Below are 19,389 nucleotides of genomic sequence, written 5' to 3'. Positions count from 1 at the left end.
TACATGGTCCATGTGATGCAGTTAATCCTAATTCTCCTTATATGAGTACAGGATTAAATTTTCCAAATGCATTTAGAGACGAAACAGTAGAAAACATTGATGGATACCTGGTTTACAAACGTGCAAATAATGGTGACTCAGCTCAAATCGGTAATTTTACTGTTAATAATAGATACATAGTCCCTTTAAACAAGTTCCTTCTGAAAAAATATCGAGCTCATATAAACTTAGAAATCTACTCTTCAGTCAAGAGTATAAAATAGATATTTAAATATGTTTATAAAGGATATGATAATGCTATGATTCAGGTTAATAACAATGATTCATCTATTAATATTGATCAAGGAAAACAATGCGGCCAGAACAAAGAGATGAAGTCAATCAATATGTATCATGCAGATATGGATCACCTCCAGAAGCAATGTGGCATCTTTCTGAATATAAAATGCATGGACAGTCTCATGTTGTGTACCGTTTAGCTGTACACATGCCTGGAGAGCAACAGATTTATTATCAACATGGACAAGCTGAACAAGCAATTCAACAAGCACAACAACGTCACACAAATTTGACTGGTTGGTTTGAATTAAATCAGAACGATATTACTGCTAACCAATATTTTTACTGTGATGTTCCACATCATTATGTATTTAACAAAACTACTACAAAATGGACTAAAAGAGAGAGGCCAAGTAATTTGATCACAATAATGTATTCAGTTTCACCAAACCAAGGTGAAGTTTTATTTACGGATTCTGCTTCTTCATGTCTCTGGAGCAAAGTCAATTGAAGATTTGAGAACAGTCCAAGGTCATACATTCCCTACATTTAGAGAAGCTTGCATCAGCCTTAAATTATTGCAAGATAATACTGAATTAGAAATTGCTCTAACTGAAGCTGCTACATTTAGAATACTACAACAACTACGTAGCATGTTTGCAATGCTGTGCCTTTATCATCATCCAGTGGATGCCTTTCAACTATTCATTAACCATAAACAGTGCATGATTGAAGACCTCATTTCTGCTTATGATGAAAGCATATGTGAAAACATTGCACTTCATTTGTGAAAAGCAATATTTAATGAGCATGGTTCTTCTTGTCAGGCAATGGGTTTACCTGAACGAACGGATGATTCTCTAATAGATAATATGACTCGAAATACAAACTGGCCTTATGTTGAATTGCTAAACGATGGACAATTAGAGGTCTTTAATATTATCATCAAGGCTGTCACGGCAACTGAAGAAGAAGCCCCACACAACAATTGCTTCTATTTAGATGCCCCAGGCAGATCAGGAAACACCTTTTTATTCAACATGTTTGCCAGTAGTGCCACATGGATCACCTACATCTATTATAGACACCTGTCTTAAAAGATGCACATTGTGGCATTATTTCAGTCAATTACAGCTAACACAAAACGTCAGAACTAACATAAATGAACAGGAGTTTTGTAGATGGCTCCTTCATCTTCGTAATGGTCCACTAACGAGTATTCTTAATGACGTTCCTGTAGATCCCATAGATGTTCCTGATGATTCGGTATGTAATGGTTCTCTAATCTCAGAAATATTTGATTGCAGCCCTCAAGAAATGTAAAATAGAATCACTATGACTCCAAACAATACAGAATGTTTAACAGTAAATGAAGAAATTCTAAATAATCTTCCCGAAGGCATAAATACATATTAAAGTACAGATTATATGGAACTAGGATGAAAATAAAAGAATGTCATCAAAACAGCACCATTGCTATTTTAATTAATGGATCTAATAGAGGTCCCACAGTTATCATTCCAAGAATTAAGTTAAAGCCAAGTGATGCAAATGTTTCGTTTGTATTTCATCGGATACAGTTTCCATTACGATTAGCATATTCATTGACCATCAATAAAGCACAAGGACAAACGTTTGATAAGGTTGGTATATATCTTCAACAACCTGTATTTCCCCATGGCCAACTGTATGTGGCATGTTCAAGAGCCCGATCTAAACACAGTGTGAAATTTAAGGTAATGCAACTTCATAGAGATGATAATCAGGGCAGAAAACGTGGTGTAACATATACTAAGAATATTGTTTACCGTGAAGTGTTATGAAAACAATCAGGAACCGCTATGAAATCTAAAAGCTAACTTGGATGTAAATATGATTTTGGAAAAATATTTTTTTAAATTGCTTTCCTTATATTTAAAATTCATAATTTGATGAAAAAGTAGTGAACAGTTTGTTTAACTTTACTTAATTATATAACATTGACATAAATTTGATATGTACAACCTACCTCACATCATTTTGATTATTAAAAAATCAAAATTTAACTGGACTTCGTAAGATTTACAGAAACACTTCATTTTCTATGCATGTAATACACAAGAAGCTGAATATTATAGCAGATTACAATGTTTTTATGGAAAAAACTTTGGTACAGAAAATTCAAAGTGTTCTATTTATATTATCAGAAAGTTTTGATGCATTTATTGAAATCTATATCAAGAATTCAACTTAAAAATATTTGTGAATTTCCAAATTTTCATTGGATAAAATTCAAAATAAATAGAAAAGTCTATCGCATGTGTAAAAGTTGACGGCTGCTTATTTAACTTCATTAAAAACCATCAAAGTCAACTAAGAGCTGCTCAATATTCTGGCTTAATGGATCATTTAGCAAAGAAATGAAGATGGTTATTCTGGTGTACTAGTTATTCTACGATCTACATTTGCAGGAAGTCCTAGGAATCTACAACAGCTTTATCAAGATGCAGTGGCAGTTTTCTGTGACCTATTCATTACTCCCACGTGTAATCCAAAATGTCCTGAAATATTAAACAACTTGGGGTCATCAGAACTTTCACAAAATCGATGTCAACAATGTCAAACAATTTTTTTTTAAATTCACAGTCTGACTCCCAAGAACCTGCTGACTGACCACTATTCTCACTCCAAGCAGCTGATCGACGTTCCTGTCACCGCCTCAATTATCACCAGCACTTCCTGACAATATCAACATCATCAGTTTCGATCGCATTGGCCTTCAATAAGTGTTGAAACTAAAGTTCTTTGTTCTACTTGCTTCCATACGTTCATTTTTTGTAATATAACAATAAGGAATTTTGTACTGACGTGTTTTAAAAGATTTTAACTACCGTGGAATTTCCACGGGTCCTGCTAGTTATTATTATTATTATTATTATTAGTATTAGTATTATTATTATTATTATTATTGTTATGTTGTGATGTTGTTATTATTATTATTATTATTACTATTATTATTGCTGTTGTTGATGTTATTATTATTATTGCTGTTGTGTATGTTATTATTATCATTGTTTTGTTGTTTATGTTATTATTATTATTATTATTATTATTATTATTATTATTATTATTATTATTATTATTTAAATGAGGACCCTACATATGTTTTGAATTATTTATTTATTTGTAATCGTTGGCCTTATTTGCTGCCCCTTCGACCGAGTTTCTTTCCAAGTAACAATTCTCAAGCCCTGATTAACACAGTTTTTACGTTAATCTTCACGCCCTCTTGTTCTTTTGTTTGTTTTGTTCTGTTGCGATGTTGTTCTTAGGTGTGTTTTGTTTGTTTTTATTGCTTGTGTGTTATTTTTTTTCGATATATTTTTTTTCTGGTGTTCTTTCCTGTTATTGCTTTATTTTACCTTATTTTTTTGAAGGAAGTCGTTATATCTTTTTTTTATTTTTGGCTCCATTCATTCTTTCTCTCTCTCTCTCTCTCTCTCTCTCTCTCTCTCTCTCTCTCTCTCTCTCTCTCTCTTTCTCGCTCGGTCTATATATTTATCTATCTATCTATGCATCTATTGCTATTACTTTTTAGTCGCGCGCAAGCGACTCTATAAGTCACTCCGTCGGTCGGTCGGTCGGTCGATGACACTTTTCTGTTTGGCCTTTTTGGTTAAGATCAACAATTAATTAATGTTAATAGATGTTGTTCTTAGCTTTTTAAGCTTTTCTTGACCTTTTGACCAAGATCAAAGTGTAAGAAATACAAACTAACCCCCACCCCTTACCCACAAAATTTTCTTTTCTCCATTCATCCCCATCTAGAGGGCATCCTCACTTAGAGACTGACCCGCAGAAGCGAGCTTCCTTTTAGAAACCTAGTGGAACGGGCAGTCTATCAACTAGACGGGGTTGGGAGGGTCCTACTAATCACCTTTTGTTTTTTCTTCCTCCGCCCTCAACACAAATGAATTATTGTACCATTTTTATTATCTTTTTTTGTTTTTTTACACGTCAATAAAAAAAATGATTTAAAATTTGGGAGTTAAGTAGGACGTCCCCCAGTAAAAGGGTGAATGCGGTATTATGGTGAAAGAAGCTACTAGCTGGGAGAAACTTTCGATTTTGTTTAGTTCTTAAGTGACAAGGATGACTACGGCCCCACAATCCCCCCTTTTGAGTTGGCCATGTGCCTAAATTTTTTGTTCATTGTTGATTTCCACTGTATTTTTTAACACGAATAAAGGATTTAATATCTCAAAGTGTAGTATCTGTTCTTACTTCATGCTGTACTTATGTTTGTATCTTTGTGATATAAAGTGGGGGATAACTTTTCTGTATTTATTTCATGTAAAGTAATCACCCACTTTACAACCAGTCAGTCTCAAATCCATTCAAATCATTCTCCAGATCATTCAAGTTGTTTTTGAAGGATTCCAGTAATTTTTTAAGCAGTCAAGTCATTCTTAAGGTCATTCAATTCATCCTTAAGTTCATTAAAGTAATTCTAAATCATTTACTTTTTACTTATTTCAGTCTATTTTTCAGCCATTTTAGTTTATCTTTAAGAATTCCATGTCAATCCTACATTCACGCATTTATTCATTACACGAGAGCACGCGACTAATGTCTATCGGCCTTGTTCCTTATTAATGTTGCCTTGTTTACGATCCTATGATATTTCTTGCTTTATCTTTTTTTTCATAAATATTTTTATTTCGTCCTATTTTTTTAATTTTATTTTTTCTCCATTCCCCATTTTCTGTTGTTTGTATATTTTCAGTTCCTTTTTTTTTTTGCCTTTCTTTTTTATTATTATTTCTTCGTTAGACTACACTGTTCTTTAATCCTTTCTTTTGTTCTGGGTTTTTGTGTTTTAATCTCTCATTTCTTGTTTTCTTGCCCTCATCTGCTTTGTTATAAGTTGACTTTCGTTTTAGAACTATTTCGTATTTGCTTCCTTTGCTGTGATCTACTAATCTCCATTTTCCCCTCTCGTTCTGTTTCGTATTCTTATCGTTTAATGCGTTTGGGCGTGGGCGGGGAACTAGATTATAAGGTAATGAATTCGACAGAATTGGCAAGAAAATTAAAAAGAAGATAAAAGAATAACTTAAACGAAGCATTGATGCAAATATAACTTATGTTTAAAGTACATCGAAAAAGTACACACAAACATGATTATATATACTATTATTCACACCACAGTGATAGAATAAAAACGGGCATGATCATCGGTTTTTTCTTACGTGCCCTTAGCATCTGCAGCCCTCAATATCCCGAAAATGAAATCACACGTATCACCGAATCACTAAAACTTTTACAATACCCAACATACCTTATCTCTAAAACAAAGAAAAAAGCCATCAAAATATACTCAAACATAGACAAACAAAAACAGAACACACCAGATACACCACTACTAAATAGACATCTTCTTATACCTACCCATACTAACAACGACACAATTTGCAATACTCTTAATAATCTAGGCATACAAACAGTACAAACCACTTCCTTAACTATAAAGCGAACTTTAAAAACTAGCAAGCATTCCGCTGAAATCTCCACTTCCAAAGCCGGTATTTACTCCATTCCATGTAATGACTGCAAAAAAATCATACATAGGTGAGACACAGCGAAATTTGGAAATCAGACTAAGCGAACATAAAAGGGACATAAGAAATGCCAACCCCTTAAATGCATTCTTTTCCAACTGTGTCGAACATGGCCACTCTTTCGGCTTTGGACGTGCAAAAATCTTAAAATCCATCCCAGATAGAGCAAAACGGAGACTTATTGAATCTGCTTTAATTTCAAACATTAACACCATCAAACAAAGAAAAGGGTTTTATAATGTAGCCCCAATCATAGGTAATATAATAATAAATGAACAAAACATTAATTTAGATCCTAGTTGATAAAAAAAATGAATATATGTATATAACCCGACCCCCCTCCACACACACTAGATATAAATTCTCTTTTCATCATGACATTTTTTCTCTCCAGAACAGAAAGAGAACTGAACTTCTCCGCATGTGATATATGACAGTCTTCCTGTACATCCTCGCCTAGAAATCCTGATGATGTCCCCTGAAATAGGGACGAAACGTTGATTTTATTTTTGTTTTTACTCTTTTAGTTTTTTCCTTTTTATTCACATAACGTCTAAAGCATCGTTTATATCTTGATTTATTTTATTCATATATATATATATATATATATATATATATATATATATATATATATATATATATATATATATATATATATATATAATGTCTGTATGTCGTTATTTGACAGTCTCTGGCTTACGCTTAACATATTTTATTTGATATTTCAAATGCTTTTAATTAAAGAGCTAATCTCGATGGGTCACGTTCTATTATTATTATTATTATTATTATTATTATTATCATTATTATTATCATTATTATTATTATTAATATTATTATTATTATTATTAATATATACGTGTATATATATGTATATATAATTATATACATATATACATATATATATATATATATTCATTCCGTTTTATTAAGAAAACGTATTTCGACTATTTTTTTTTATATAAAGCCAGTAATTTTAGTGTGACCGATTGCTAACAGTACAGATGTGCATTATGGTAATAACCAGTTATATTTTCTTCCATTAACATATATGACTTCAGTTTTCATAATTAACAGTTATGTATTAAACTTTTTAATAATAGGGCATCACTTTTCAAAGCCGGGAGACCACTCAAGGATAAACATTACAGAAACCATCAGTTCTTCTATGATGAACATCATGAGAGGATTTAGCACAATGTTTTGAATGTGCAGAACAATATTAAAGTGGAATTAAATATCCATAAAGACCATTCAACAAATATTTGTTCACATAATACTTCAATATGCCTAGTCAGGCGTAATTTGGGAAACAGACTCGTGGTATTCCGTTTTATATATGGATGTTTGAGGAAAGAAATATTGTTCCTAGGAATTCTGTTTCGTTTTTGGTAATGAGAGGAAAAAATGGTGTTCTTTGCTGTGATTGTAAAAAAATCACTTTTTGCTGTGAATGTTGTATAAAATATAACAGGGATAAAGCTTATAATTAACATAACGATAGACTAGAGAGGAGATAACAAAATATACTCTTCGTGAAAGACTGGGGAAACTATTGCGACGTTGATTCTTTACTCTAACAAGACTATAAAAATTGTGTAAAGCGACGCCTCCTTGGATGTGAAAACATCTTTCTTTAATGTAATTTTCATCCCAAACAAGGCACAGTGCCACTTTGAAGTAGGAGCCTACTATCGGGGATATAAGTTGCAGGGGTATTATTAAGATAGGTGAGTAGTAAAATGTCTGCTCACAATACATTTGAACTTCTGCATCTCAATAGTTGGGAAACCAGAATCCAGGAAGGGAGTTCCAAAACTAGCGGTTCTGGAGAATAAACTCTTAGAGTAGAAGGCTTTTTTACACGCAGGGATCTCTACTGTGAAGGGGTGGGATTTAGCTGCTTGTCGGGTTTGTCGGGGATATTCACGTCGAGGGGTTACAAGTGCTTGTAGTTCGTCAGAGCATTCACTATTAAAGTACGTGTAGAACAGGCAGAGGGATGCAACATTTCGTCAATGGGACAGAGGCTGAAGCCTAGATGACAGTTCAGGACCTATCAGGTTGGCGACTCTCTTTTTAACCCTGCCAAGAAGTGAGAGACAAGTAGCAGATGCACCAACCCAAAAGTGGCAACAGTACTGCATACATGGGCGAATAATAGCCTTATAGATGTGCAGGATATTTTCAGGCGTAAGTAGTTTTCTAGCACGTAAGGAGAGGTCGCCTTCTTCACAGCAGCCTTGGCAATGCTCTCAATGTATCTATTCCAGTTCATGTTCCCTGCAAACGTTCGGCCGAGGAGTTTAAAGGAAGTAGTTTCGGGTAATGTGTTCTTGGTCATTGCTATTGGTGGTAGATAAGGTTTCTTGTAATTATTGAAAGAAACAAGCTTAGTCTTGGCAGTATTGAATGTGCCATCCATTTTTGTCCCCATTACACTACAGACTGAAGTTTGTTTTTAGTCATATTTCTTTAAATAATTAAACTTTTTTTAATTAAAAGCAAAATGTAAATTACAAGTGAAGAGGCTCTTGTAAAAAGTCAGAAATCTATCTGAGTTAATACTGTAGATCCAAAAGATTTTGCAGAGTAAAAATATTAATCGACCACTTCAATTATCTTTTCTAACAGATTAAATTCCATCACTTATTGTTTGATTTGTATAAACACTAAATACAAATATCAATTCAAATTTTTAAAGAAAAAAAGATTTTCTTGTTACCAATAAATATTCCAGCAAACCTTCCTGTATCGTACATCCAAACCGCAATTCCTTACACAAGTTCTATAGTTGTCACGTCTGGGTTACTGCAACATACATGATCTTTTTCGCCCACGATAATGTTTAAAAAGGAGTCTCCAACATGTCTGCAAAGCTCCAGCTTTTGTCCCAATGTTGCACCTTTTTACAAAGGAACCAACTCTTATCAAGGCCCGGAAGTTATTCAAGGATAAGGATTAATGAGTGTACTGTAATCATTGGGACAATAGCGTAGTAATTGTTAATAATGGAAATTTGGTAAATTGGATTACTTTAGGGGACGGCTCTTCAAGAGCTTGTGTACGTTGGATGACCGTAGTATAGTCAGCTGCAAAGCAAATAAATGAAAGCGAGTACCACGATCCGGTCAGTCAAATAAATAAGGTTGTGTTCATGTAATCAACGTTCAGATGTAGGCACAGATATAGAGTGGGAGAAATTATTGATAGTAGTTTAAACTATACGAGTGTTTTCGTCAAAATTGGGAAAGAGGGACTATGATTGGAGCTCAGATTAACTTGTTTACAGCGTGTATTTGGAGTTTCTTCTCTGGTCCATGTTTTGCGGCTGTATTTACAAGCAGAAGTTTAAATATAATTTTAACGGGAATTTTGCTACGTTACACCCCATGTGGAAGCCTCACTAATCACTTTACATTTCAGCGATATAATATATTTTGTTTGGAGTGGATGAACTGAAAAAGTAACCATTAAATCGATGGGTTTATTTCAGTGAGAAAGAGGGATATAATATGGACTTTTTCAGGCACTTATTAAATTGTGTCGTGTGCCTAGCCATACTTGCAGTTGTGGTAAATGTAGAGCCGTGACTTTCGTGGTTTTTCTTCATGGGCTGTCGCCAGGAAAGAAGAAAAATTTAATTAATCCGTTATAAGTCACGTTGTTCGCCTATTTCCGTTTCTAGACGTCGCGCAAACTTTTCCAGTAAAACTTGGTTATGCAATATGCATTCCTTTCAATTTTTCTTTAAAGATCCTACTGCTATGCATTCGTTACCTCCGTCACACCTTGTAAACTTTTCATTAATCTGTTAATGGTTTGATCAATTTATATTCCAAGTCATTCAAATGTCCTTTTTTTAACATTTTTTCAAGGAAACTTTATCAAGCCGCAGTTGGCTAAACTATCATTTTTCAACAATATCAAATAATGCAAAAAACTGACCATTGTCTAACTAAGGCAAGGAATGAGAGGTAATCTCAAATACTGGTGTCAGTTCATATCAATATCCGAAAATTCCTTCAGATTTATTTCTAAAGTCCTATCATACCATTTAAAGATAAGTGTGTACAATTTTCCTGTGATCCAATACTACACAGAAGGGCTATCGTACTTCAGCTTTTATTTGCTCACAATCCGTATATATATATATATATATATATATATATATATATATATATATTAATTTTTTGCCTAAGATACAGTTTGCGATTCTTAACCCAAAAGTTTCATAACAAGAAGGCAAAAAAAGCATACTTCCCATTCACTTATCGTCTGATTTAATTTGAAATTAAAGTTAACTAAAAGACCATCTTTTTATAATTTTATATCATGAAACAAGTGAAGCATGCATGGTTCCCCGTGAGTGCACAGTCCACGAGGCATAAAAATGACTACGTTCAGGATTTGCCCCTCCCCATTTAGCCCCAAAAGTCCCAGGCGACATCAAATTATGGTAAAAATGAACAAAAGGTGAAGTTTTAGGCTCTAAGATGTGAAAATTTGAGTTCTGTACCATGAAAAAAAAAAGAAATAACTCAGTCCATCATTTGCCCTCTCCCCATTTAGCCACAAAAGTCCCCAAGGCCTTAACATATTTAAATTTGAGTTCAGTATTATGCAAAACCGCTAAATAGACACACACAGAAAAAATTGGACAAATATGGTATAATAGTCCCAAAATGGAGTGTTTTTATAAGCCCTTAAAGAGCTCCTGGGGCACACACAACGTTTATCGCGAAGTATAGACAAGCAAAATTATATAGAAATTAGTTATTTACAAATTTTCAGAAAGTTTGATAAAAATCCAAAGCATCAATTTTTTTAATAAGCATCAATTTTTTAATAAGTAAAAAAGTATCAATTTTAGTCATTTTAACCCGAAAGGCACCCCTGGGTCGAGTGAGCCGGTGTTTTTCCGGAAAATCCGTTCTGATACATTTTTACTGATATCCTGTATAATGTTTGTGCAAAATTTCCAAAAATTCCAAGGCGTAGTTATCGAGAAACCTGTGGACAGACGAACGGACGAACGGACAAGGGTAAATTTACATTCCACCCTCCTATTGTCAGGGGATCAAAAGCGTGAATTTACCGGTTCACCCTCCTTTTGTCAGGGGGCCAAAAGGGTAAATTTACAGGTCCACTGTCCTTTTCTCGAGGGGCCAATAATGCATATCCTATAAAGCACCTGCTTAATTGTTTCTCCTTATTTTTCTATGCAAAGTACACAAGATAACCCTGTAGAAAATACATACAGAAAATTTCATCTGTAACTTCGGTCAATAATAAAAGTTACAAGATATATATTTTTTCAGGGGGATAACGAGAGTAAAAAACGAAATTTACTATCGCTTACTTTGTAATTTCTATTCTTTATTACTTTTCTTCAGCATTAAGCTTCTGAAACAAAAGATAAACGCACATCTTTAAACACAAAATGTTCGACATTGGAGACTACATGAAAACACATTTTCTGTTTTTTTTTTTTCTTTTTTTGAATATCAACAAAACACAGTCTCAATTTTTTTCATTGATGAGGATTCAAAAAAAAAAAAATTCAACAAGCAAATTGAAAACATTTCAAAAACATAAAAAGACAACCAAAATGGGCGAACATGAAGTCTGCAAATGATAAATCAGTTTAACAGACAAACATTACATGACATCATGCGCTTCCCTGTGAGATCTGTTCTTTTATCCTCCCTCTCTTTAAATGCCTCTGTTTTAAATTGTTAGAGCGTGTGTATGAGTTTGTATATTACATTATGTTAATGCATCAGAAATATTATTTTTTCTCTTTCTGATTCTGTTCGCGCTTCTGTTTTTCTTATTATATTACTGTTAAGAAAATAGTCACTCATTTTTTCTTCCCTATTTGGGTGCATGTAACTATTATTTATTGTTTATTATCTTCACTGTGTGGTCTTCTTCATTATTCTTCTTTCTTACTTCAGTTACATATGATTGATAAGATATGAAAAATCATGGGCATAACTTACCGTGGTTTGCTGTCGTTGTTTGTTTAAATTCACCACACTTAGTCTAACCATTATCGAATCAGAATGTTTTAAAATACATTAGCCTTGTACTTAGGTCGTCAGGACACCGGAATAAGTTCACACAAAGGTCACACAACTTTTCTATAGGAACATTTAATATCAGAGATTATCATTCGAGAAAGAGTAAGATTAAATAGTAACCGTTTTCTTTTTCTTGTCTTCATTTAAGTATGTTAGGCTCCAACACCTAACTGCAATCGGGTAAAATAAGGATCCGTGACTTTCCTCTCTACTCTATTTGAAGTGTTGTCCTTAAAAACGGTGCAATTTCACTACACGGAAGTTACATGATTCTGATGTCACCCGTTAGCTCTAAGTGCAAACCAATCTTTATAATTATCTAAGTCATTCGATATGAATAAATGAATGGTTTTCAGCATCAACGTTCGGCTATGGAAAGCTAGAAGTCTTAAGTAATTTATAATTGTGCTCTGAGTATCGCCATAACTGAGGATTGAACCTTCAGTCTACAGAGGACTGTCATTCAAAACAGATTATAAATTTAGCACCTCTCTCTATTGCGCCTTAGGATAAGGATAGAACACCGAATAATCGGAAAATGTGTGATTATTGTAATTGACTTCACGGTGCAAACACGTCTGAGTATAATGTATTAGGTTAGTGCAAAAGTAATGTCGTTTATATATATATATATATATATATATATATATATATATATATAGTTGAACGTCAAAAACGACATTATTTTTGCACCAAGCTTATAAGTAATTTACTAATATTGGATTATTACATTAGAAAAATGCGAGCATGAAAAATAATATGCTTAAGCTTAGACATGGAAAAGTAAAGGACTAGTTGTTAAAACTGGAAAAGAAAAGAGCAAGATATTCTAGTAAAAATATAATAAATGTATAACTTAAAATATAGCAGCAATAAAATTCAATTTATAACATTATATAATCAATTCTTAATGCTGCAATATATATATTTTTATATGTAGTAAATCATGGTAGACCCTGTATGTTATAAGTTTTTACGAACTGAATCAATGCTAATATTTTGAATGTAAAACGGGCATTTTTCTTTTAAATATCCAATACGAAATGTGTATATGTGAACAAAATAGACTCAATGTGCGTGTTGGGTCATGATGTTTAAAAAGTGACTTTAGTTTGGAAAAGCTTATGGCACGAACGGCAGGGTCATATGACACACAAGTTCGACTGATGACGGAAGACGATGACTTACAGGTTTAAGTAACACTTTGCAATATAAACAAATGCGGCCAACGAAAATATAATAAAACCGCTATTCTTAATGCTTAGGAGAAGTGAGTATATATATATATATATATATATATATATATATATATATATATATATATATATATATATATATATATATATATATATAACAGAAAAATGCGAGCATGAAACATAATATGGTAAAGATTTAAACATGGAAAAGTAAAAGGACTAGCCGATAAAACTAGAAAAAAAACAAGAAAATCTAGTAAAAAATAAAATAAATTTATACTTAAAATACTGCAGCATTTAGATTGTTATTTTTAATTTCAATTTAATATTTATATTGTCAATTCTTTATTAATACTTCGATATTTTAAGTCATAAATATATTATATTTTTTTACTATAATATCTTGTCTTTTTCTTTTCCAGTTTTATCAACTAGTCCCTCTACTTTTCCATCGTTTATCTTAACCATATTACTTTTCATGCTCGCACTTATGTAATCCATGATTTATGCATGCTTTGTTTTGAAATAATATTTTCTCTCTGTTTCGCTTGTCCTCCTATCTCTCTTATTTATCTATCTCCCTTTTTCTGTCTCTCTCCGTTTCTCTTTCTCGATTTTTGCGTTTATTCAGCAGTCAGTTTTTTGCCGGCGAGCAAAGGTCAAATGTCGTTTAGCGATTGGGCACAGCGACGGATAACTATCAGCGACACTACAGCTGAGCCACAGATCGGACAAGTGTGTGAATTATTAGTGAAAGATATTTTTTTATATCTTGTTACGTCATCATCTTCGACGTTCCCAGCTGATTTAAGGTTGCGTAGCAGACTTGGTTGCTGTAGTAACCAACAGCTCATCAGAAAAGAACTGTCGCTACGATCCTTACAAATTCTGAGAATTTTTGAACACAGTAGTTGTAAAAATTGTTTGAAATTTGGTCGCAAACTGAGTGAACGATGAAGCTTTAAAGTATTTCTAAATGAGTCCAACTAACACTTAACCATATATTCAAACCTTACCGTGTGTGAATAACAAACACACACACACATACACACACGCACACACATATATATATATATATATACATATATATATATATATATATATATATCGTTAATTGCTCACAAATATAATGGAAATAACTATCAACATCCAGAAATTCTAAATAAATATTTGCCTGTGTTATAGCAGTATATAATAATTAAATTAAATATCAAATGTATTTAAAAATAGAGCCATGCTTTAAAGTTATATTTTCTAGAAGTTTCTAGAATGCTTATCGAATATAAGTTAATAAATTTCTTTATAGACAAAAGAAATACTTTTTAAATAAAGTCGAACAATTTCAACTTTAAAATATGTAAGGGTCGGAAATAACATAGGAAACCTATTTGTATATAAAAGGGGATAGTATTCATCGAATGTTTTTTCTTTAAATAGAAAACGTTCTTAGTGCAATTCTGACTAAAAAAACTATAGAGAAACTCTTTAAAATTGGAGGATAGTTTAGCCTTAAGATAATCCTACTATTTACTATTTAAAATCAGTTGGCATATAGACACAGACAATCAGATAAAGGGAAGTAACTCTAAATTTTCTTAGTCGATTTATTAGAAAGCAAAATCACTCAATCAAAAGAAAATTACTCAACATTCGTTGCACATTGTATTATTATAGTATATAGGAGGAGCATTTACTATATGATATCTGATATCAAGAAACTACTGCATTATTAATGTATTATTGATATTGTTGTTTTTAAGTCCTAATCTTGTAGATTACACTTACGTCAATTTATATCTATCTATCTATCTTATCGAGCTCCTTGCCCGGACTAATGTGACTCTCTCTCTCTCTCTCTCTCTCTCTCTCTCTCTCTCTCTCTCTCTCTCTCTCTCTCTCGCTCGCTCGCTCTGTAGATTTCCCTGTCTTTCATCAGTTGTCCCCTGTGCAATTTGCTGGATGTCCGCGGATCTAGGTCGCCCTATGCTCGTACATCCGTGCCGTTGAGTCCACAACAATACATTTCTCACAAGCTCTTGGTTGATCCTGTGGCAATGATCGGCAAATCGTAAACGTCGCTCGCTGGTGATAGTAGATATGGCAGGTAGGTTGCCATAAAATTGCTGCTTCGACAAATGTATTTTACTGTTCGTAGCATACTATAAATACTATCATGAAGCGTAGGTAGAAAAAAAATCTTAGACGGGTGAGTTTCTTCGCTGAAATTGATTGATAAACATTTTAAAATTGTTTATTATATTTTTGCGTTAGATGGTTTCAAAACGTATTTTATATTCGTGTTCTATTTGATTATCTATATACCAATACTGTCAAACAGAAAACCAACGAATTATTCGATTATCACGTGCAATGTGAAAATCGATGGACTACATAAAAACAAACAAACCGTTGGCCAACATCGAAACAAACGTCTCCCACCTAAAAGTTCCATTATGAGGCGTAAGAATAAAAAAAATATTGATAAGAGTGAGTTTCTTTGCCGAAATATATCGATAAACATTAATTTATATTGCTTATTATTTTTAGCGTTCAATGGTTTCAAAACGTATTTTATATTCGTGTTCTATTGATCTCCTATGCATAGGAAGCTATTTTACTAGATCACGGTTCTTAGAAGAAAGTGTGTTTTTTTTCTTCAAAGTTTGATTCGGAACCTGCAAACCGTTTCTCTTGTACTATGTACGTATAAAGAAGAAACTATATATATATATATATATATATATATATATATATATATATATATATATATATATATATTAATTAACATGAAAATCTGAATAAAGTTTAATCGAAATAGCTGATATACTCACGCAAAGTGTCGAATATCAGTTGGGATATAACGTTATAAAAATCATAACTCGTATCTGTGGCATATGTTAATACTATTTCTGCTGTTTCATGGATCGCCCAATGATCGGTATACATTAATATATACTTGGATTAGTTTATACATGTATTTAAACCATAAATAAAGTGTTTGTTGAGGTGGAGTACAAAATCAAATGGTGATCTTTTACTTATGTTTCACGTAGAGCGGAAGTTCGTTTTAGTTGCCCGATCTACAATTTTTTTATGTTTATAAAGTATTGTTTAATGTAAACATATATGTGGTCGATCATGTCTATATTCGTTGTTTCCACACGCTGGGATTTTCTTAATATCTTATCTAAATTTATCGATGAAAATAGTTTGTACCATCTTCATTATTCCATTGATTCCCATTTGTTTTAATACTGAAATATCGTGCTCCAACAACTATTTGTATTACTGTATTTTAAGCTCGACTGCAGTCATATTCTTGCATTACCACCCCATTAATTAAATAGAAGTCTAATGTCACGCATATTGCGATCAAATAAAATATATGTGCCATAATAAATTCATCCAACAACGCAAAACAGGATAATTCAGTCATACTATGCGTCTTCAACGCTCAAACATGATGATCTTCCATCGCGTCTTGTCGTCGTATTGTGATTACTTATCAATAACGGTGCGTGCTCCACTATAATCATATTATTGCACTGCCTCCCGTTTACAGGGAGATCTTATGTCTCGTATATCATGGTCAAATAAAATATATATGTCTTATTGAATCTAACTCAAGTATTCGTAGCAATACAATTAATCATACTGTTGGAGTATTGTTGACACATCTGGACAGGAGCTGCTAGAAGCAGCTTATCCTGCCTTGACAGAGTTCAAAATAGACTTAATAGCTTAGTGGGGGATGCCCTTTTCTTTTCCCTGCAACCTCTTTCCCACAGAAGATATGTTGCGAGTCTGTCTTTACTTTATCGTTATTTTCATGGCAAGTGCTCGTCTGAGCTTCAATCTAAGGTCCCCTCTCGTCAAACTTTCACGAAAAACACTCGGCTAGCCAACACCACTATCAATAATTTGCCACACTATTTATCTGTGTTTAAAACTAAACGTAGATTCCATGAACAAAGCTTCTTTCTTAGAACTGCACGCCTGTGGAACTCTCTTCCCTTTGTCTGCTTTCCAGATGACTGCAATTTGATTGTTGCAAGTCCAACATAAACAAGTTCTTGATGAACCATCCTCCTAAAGAATCCGATTGACAAAATTTCCACTACTTAGCTATATCTATTAACACTTATCCTCGGGTGGCCTCCGGGCCTTCATAAGTTGTGACTCCTTTGTAAAAAGAAAATCGTACTTCTGGTCTTAAACGTTAAAACATACCATTCCTCCGTCGTCTTTCACTGTTCTATGGTAGTTCTTTATACATGGAGACGCATTCTGGCTCTGGAATTAAAATTTGTCCAGCAATACAAAAAAAAAATAACTTTATCCCAAATTTGGATAAGATAATTTCATTTCCATATTTACGTTGCCCTTTAATCTTTAATGATAGCGGTGTGGGTGGGACATATTGAGGTCACAAACTTTGGGGTTCTTGGCATTTTCGCTTATAATAAATTCTTAAATAATATCTTTTCCTGCATCCCGTTTAAAGCTTCCAACCGAATAGACTACTTCTGTGAGTTTCTTATTGAAACGTATAAAGTCACGTTAATTTCTAACAATTTCACAGTAAGTCAAGCTGACCTCCAAGTATAAAAAACTGCCTCATAGATTCATTCTCACGCAATGTACGACGTTTATCACACATATTAAGACTGGATAGACTAGCAAAGGTTTCTTCCTTTATATAAGTTGCAAAACCGTGACTTTTGCGCAATTCGCCCAGAGAATTAAATGATTGGTTTATTAGCAATGATTGCTGCGATTAGTCAAATAACAATAGAAAAGTGCTTTTTTATATAAAGGAAATTTTACAGGGAATGTAGTAAGTCAGCTAAATCGAAGCATTCATGCAACCACGTTGTTTGTTTACTGGGAATTGTTTGCAATATATTTTAAATTGGGAATCATCTAGTCTGATGATGAATAACATTTCGCTGGAAGTAAGTACAAAAAACCTGGAGCAATTCAGTAGATTTTATATCTTAGATTTAAATAATGAATCGGGCATCTGTCAGTAATGTTACAGAGGGTAAAACTAAATACAAACATGATATATGACAAATAACTTCAATTGCAATGAAATCTATTTTTTACTGAATATAATGTAAAAGTATGGCTACTCAGCATAAGATATATTTTCTTTTAATTTTATGTAGTCGCATCGAATTTTCATCTACTGATTTGGTGATTGATTTTGTTTGGAGATATTTACTAATGTCAAGGTTAAAAGATTTTTAAGTTTGGAGCGTGTGCTGGTTTTGCTAGTATAAAGGTAAAACGTTTTAAAAAATCTTATGAAAAAATAAAATATAAAAACCAAATACATGCGTCGGCCATATTAACAATGCTTTATTGAAATTTAAAAAAAAACTTTAAACAATTCCATTAATTGAAAACAAAGTGAGTTGGTAAAAATAAAAGTTTCTTACTGTTGGTAATATATTTTTGTTGTATATTTCGCTTTTGTTTTCGAGTTCTGCTACACTAATGTCATCAGTTGGTTTATTTTGTATATCCATTTCTTTTTTGTTTTGGTTTATTTTTTTCTAAATTAAAAAAAAATGTATGTGATTGAAAGATTGCAAGATTTCTCTGTGACATTTTGAGTGCACTTTATAAGTTTACTACGAAAGTTTTATGTAGCGTTTCTTGGACGGGAATCCAACGTTTAAGCTATGTAATGTAACGTCGTTCTATTAGTTCGAAACGCCTCTTTAACAATCACTGAGAGTCAGTTTTTGGTAACCAATCAGACAGAGAAGTGTTTGTATGTAAATCGGTCGAAACGAGGCATGAAGCCACTTGATGTAAAAAGCTTATAAGAAAGATACTTATTGCAGACAGGAGATTACGTTCAGATATTGGAGTTAAATAGATCAAGACCTGTACGTAGAAGGGAACACTGAGCTGAAAGAAAGTTCTACAAGCTTGCAGTCCTGGAAAAAACGCTACTGGAATAAAAAGCTATATTACAATAAGTATTAAAACAGCGAGCGAATTGATGGAGACCAACGAGTCAAACAACGAGTTTGACAAAGAAAGCAGGGAATAGATCAGACAACTTTAAGGAATACATGCCATGAGAGTATTAAAAAAAAGATTGAAATGAGCAACATAACGTCTGTCAAAGAGTGGTTGCAGTGAAGAGGAAACGGTGGGGACCAATCAAATTACAGATACTTTTCTGCAATTTATCAGTAACCCTCAAATGGT

The 19,389-nt window shown here is 32.9% G+C and overlaps 1 protein-coding gene across 1 annotated transcript; it reads left to right on the top strand.

Moving 5' to 3' along the window:
* The first annotated feature begins 352 nt into the window (after positions 1-352).
* On the top strand, positions 353-790 carry LOC145276611 (uncharacterized). Its single transcript, XM_080127805.1, has one exon. The coding sequence runs from the start codon at positions 353-355 to the stop codon at positions 788-790; it is 438 nt and encodes a 145-aa protein (XP_079983931.1).
* Positions 791-19,389: the final 18,599 nt, after the last annotated feature.

The sequence above is a fragment of the Euprymna scolopes genome, chromosome 5 (genome assembly GCF_053919585.1).
Source record: "Euprymna scolopes isolate OS-2025 chromosome 5, ASM5391958v1, whole genome shotgun sequence".
Lineage (NCBI taxonomy): Eukaryota > Metazoa > Mollusca > Cephalopoda > Sepiida > Sepiolidae > Euprymna > Euprymna scolopes.
This window is presented reverse-complemented; position numbering and strand designations above follow the sequence as displayed.

What these genes read in the sequence shown, in the direction of transcription:
- LOC145276611 (XM_080127805.1), top strand. Translation starts at nt 353, where the DNA reads ATGCGGCCAGAACAAAGAGATGAAGTCAATCAATATGTATCATGCAGA.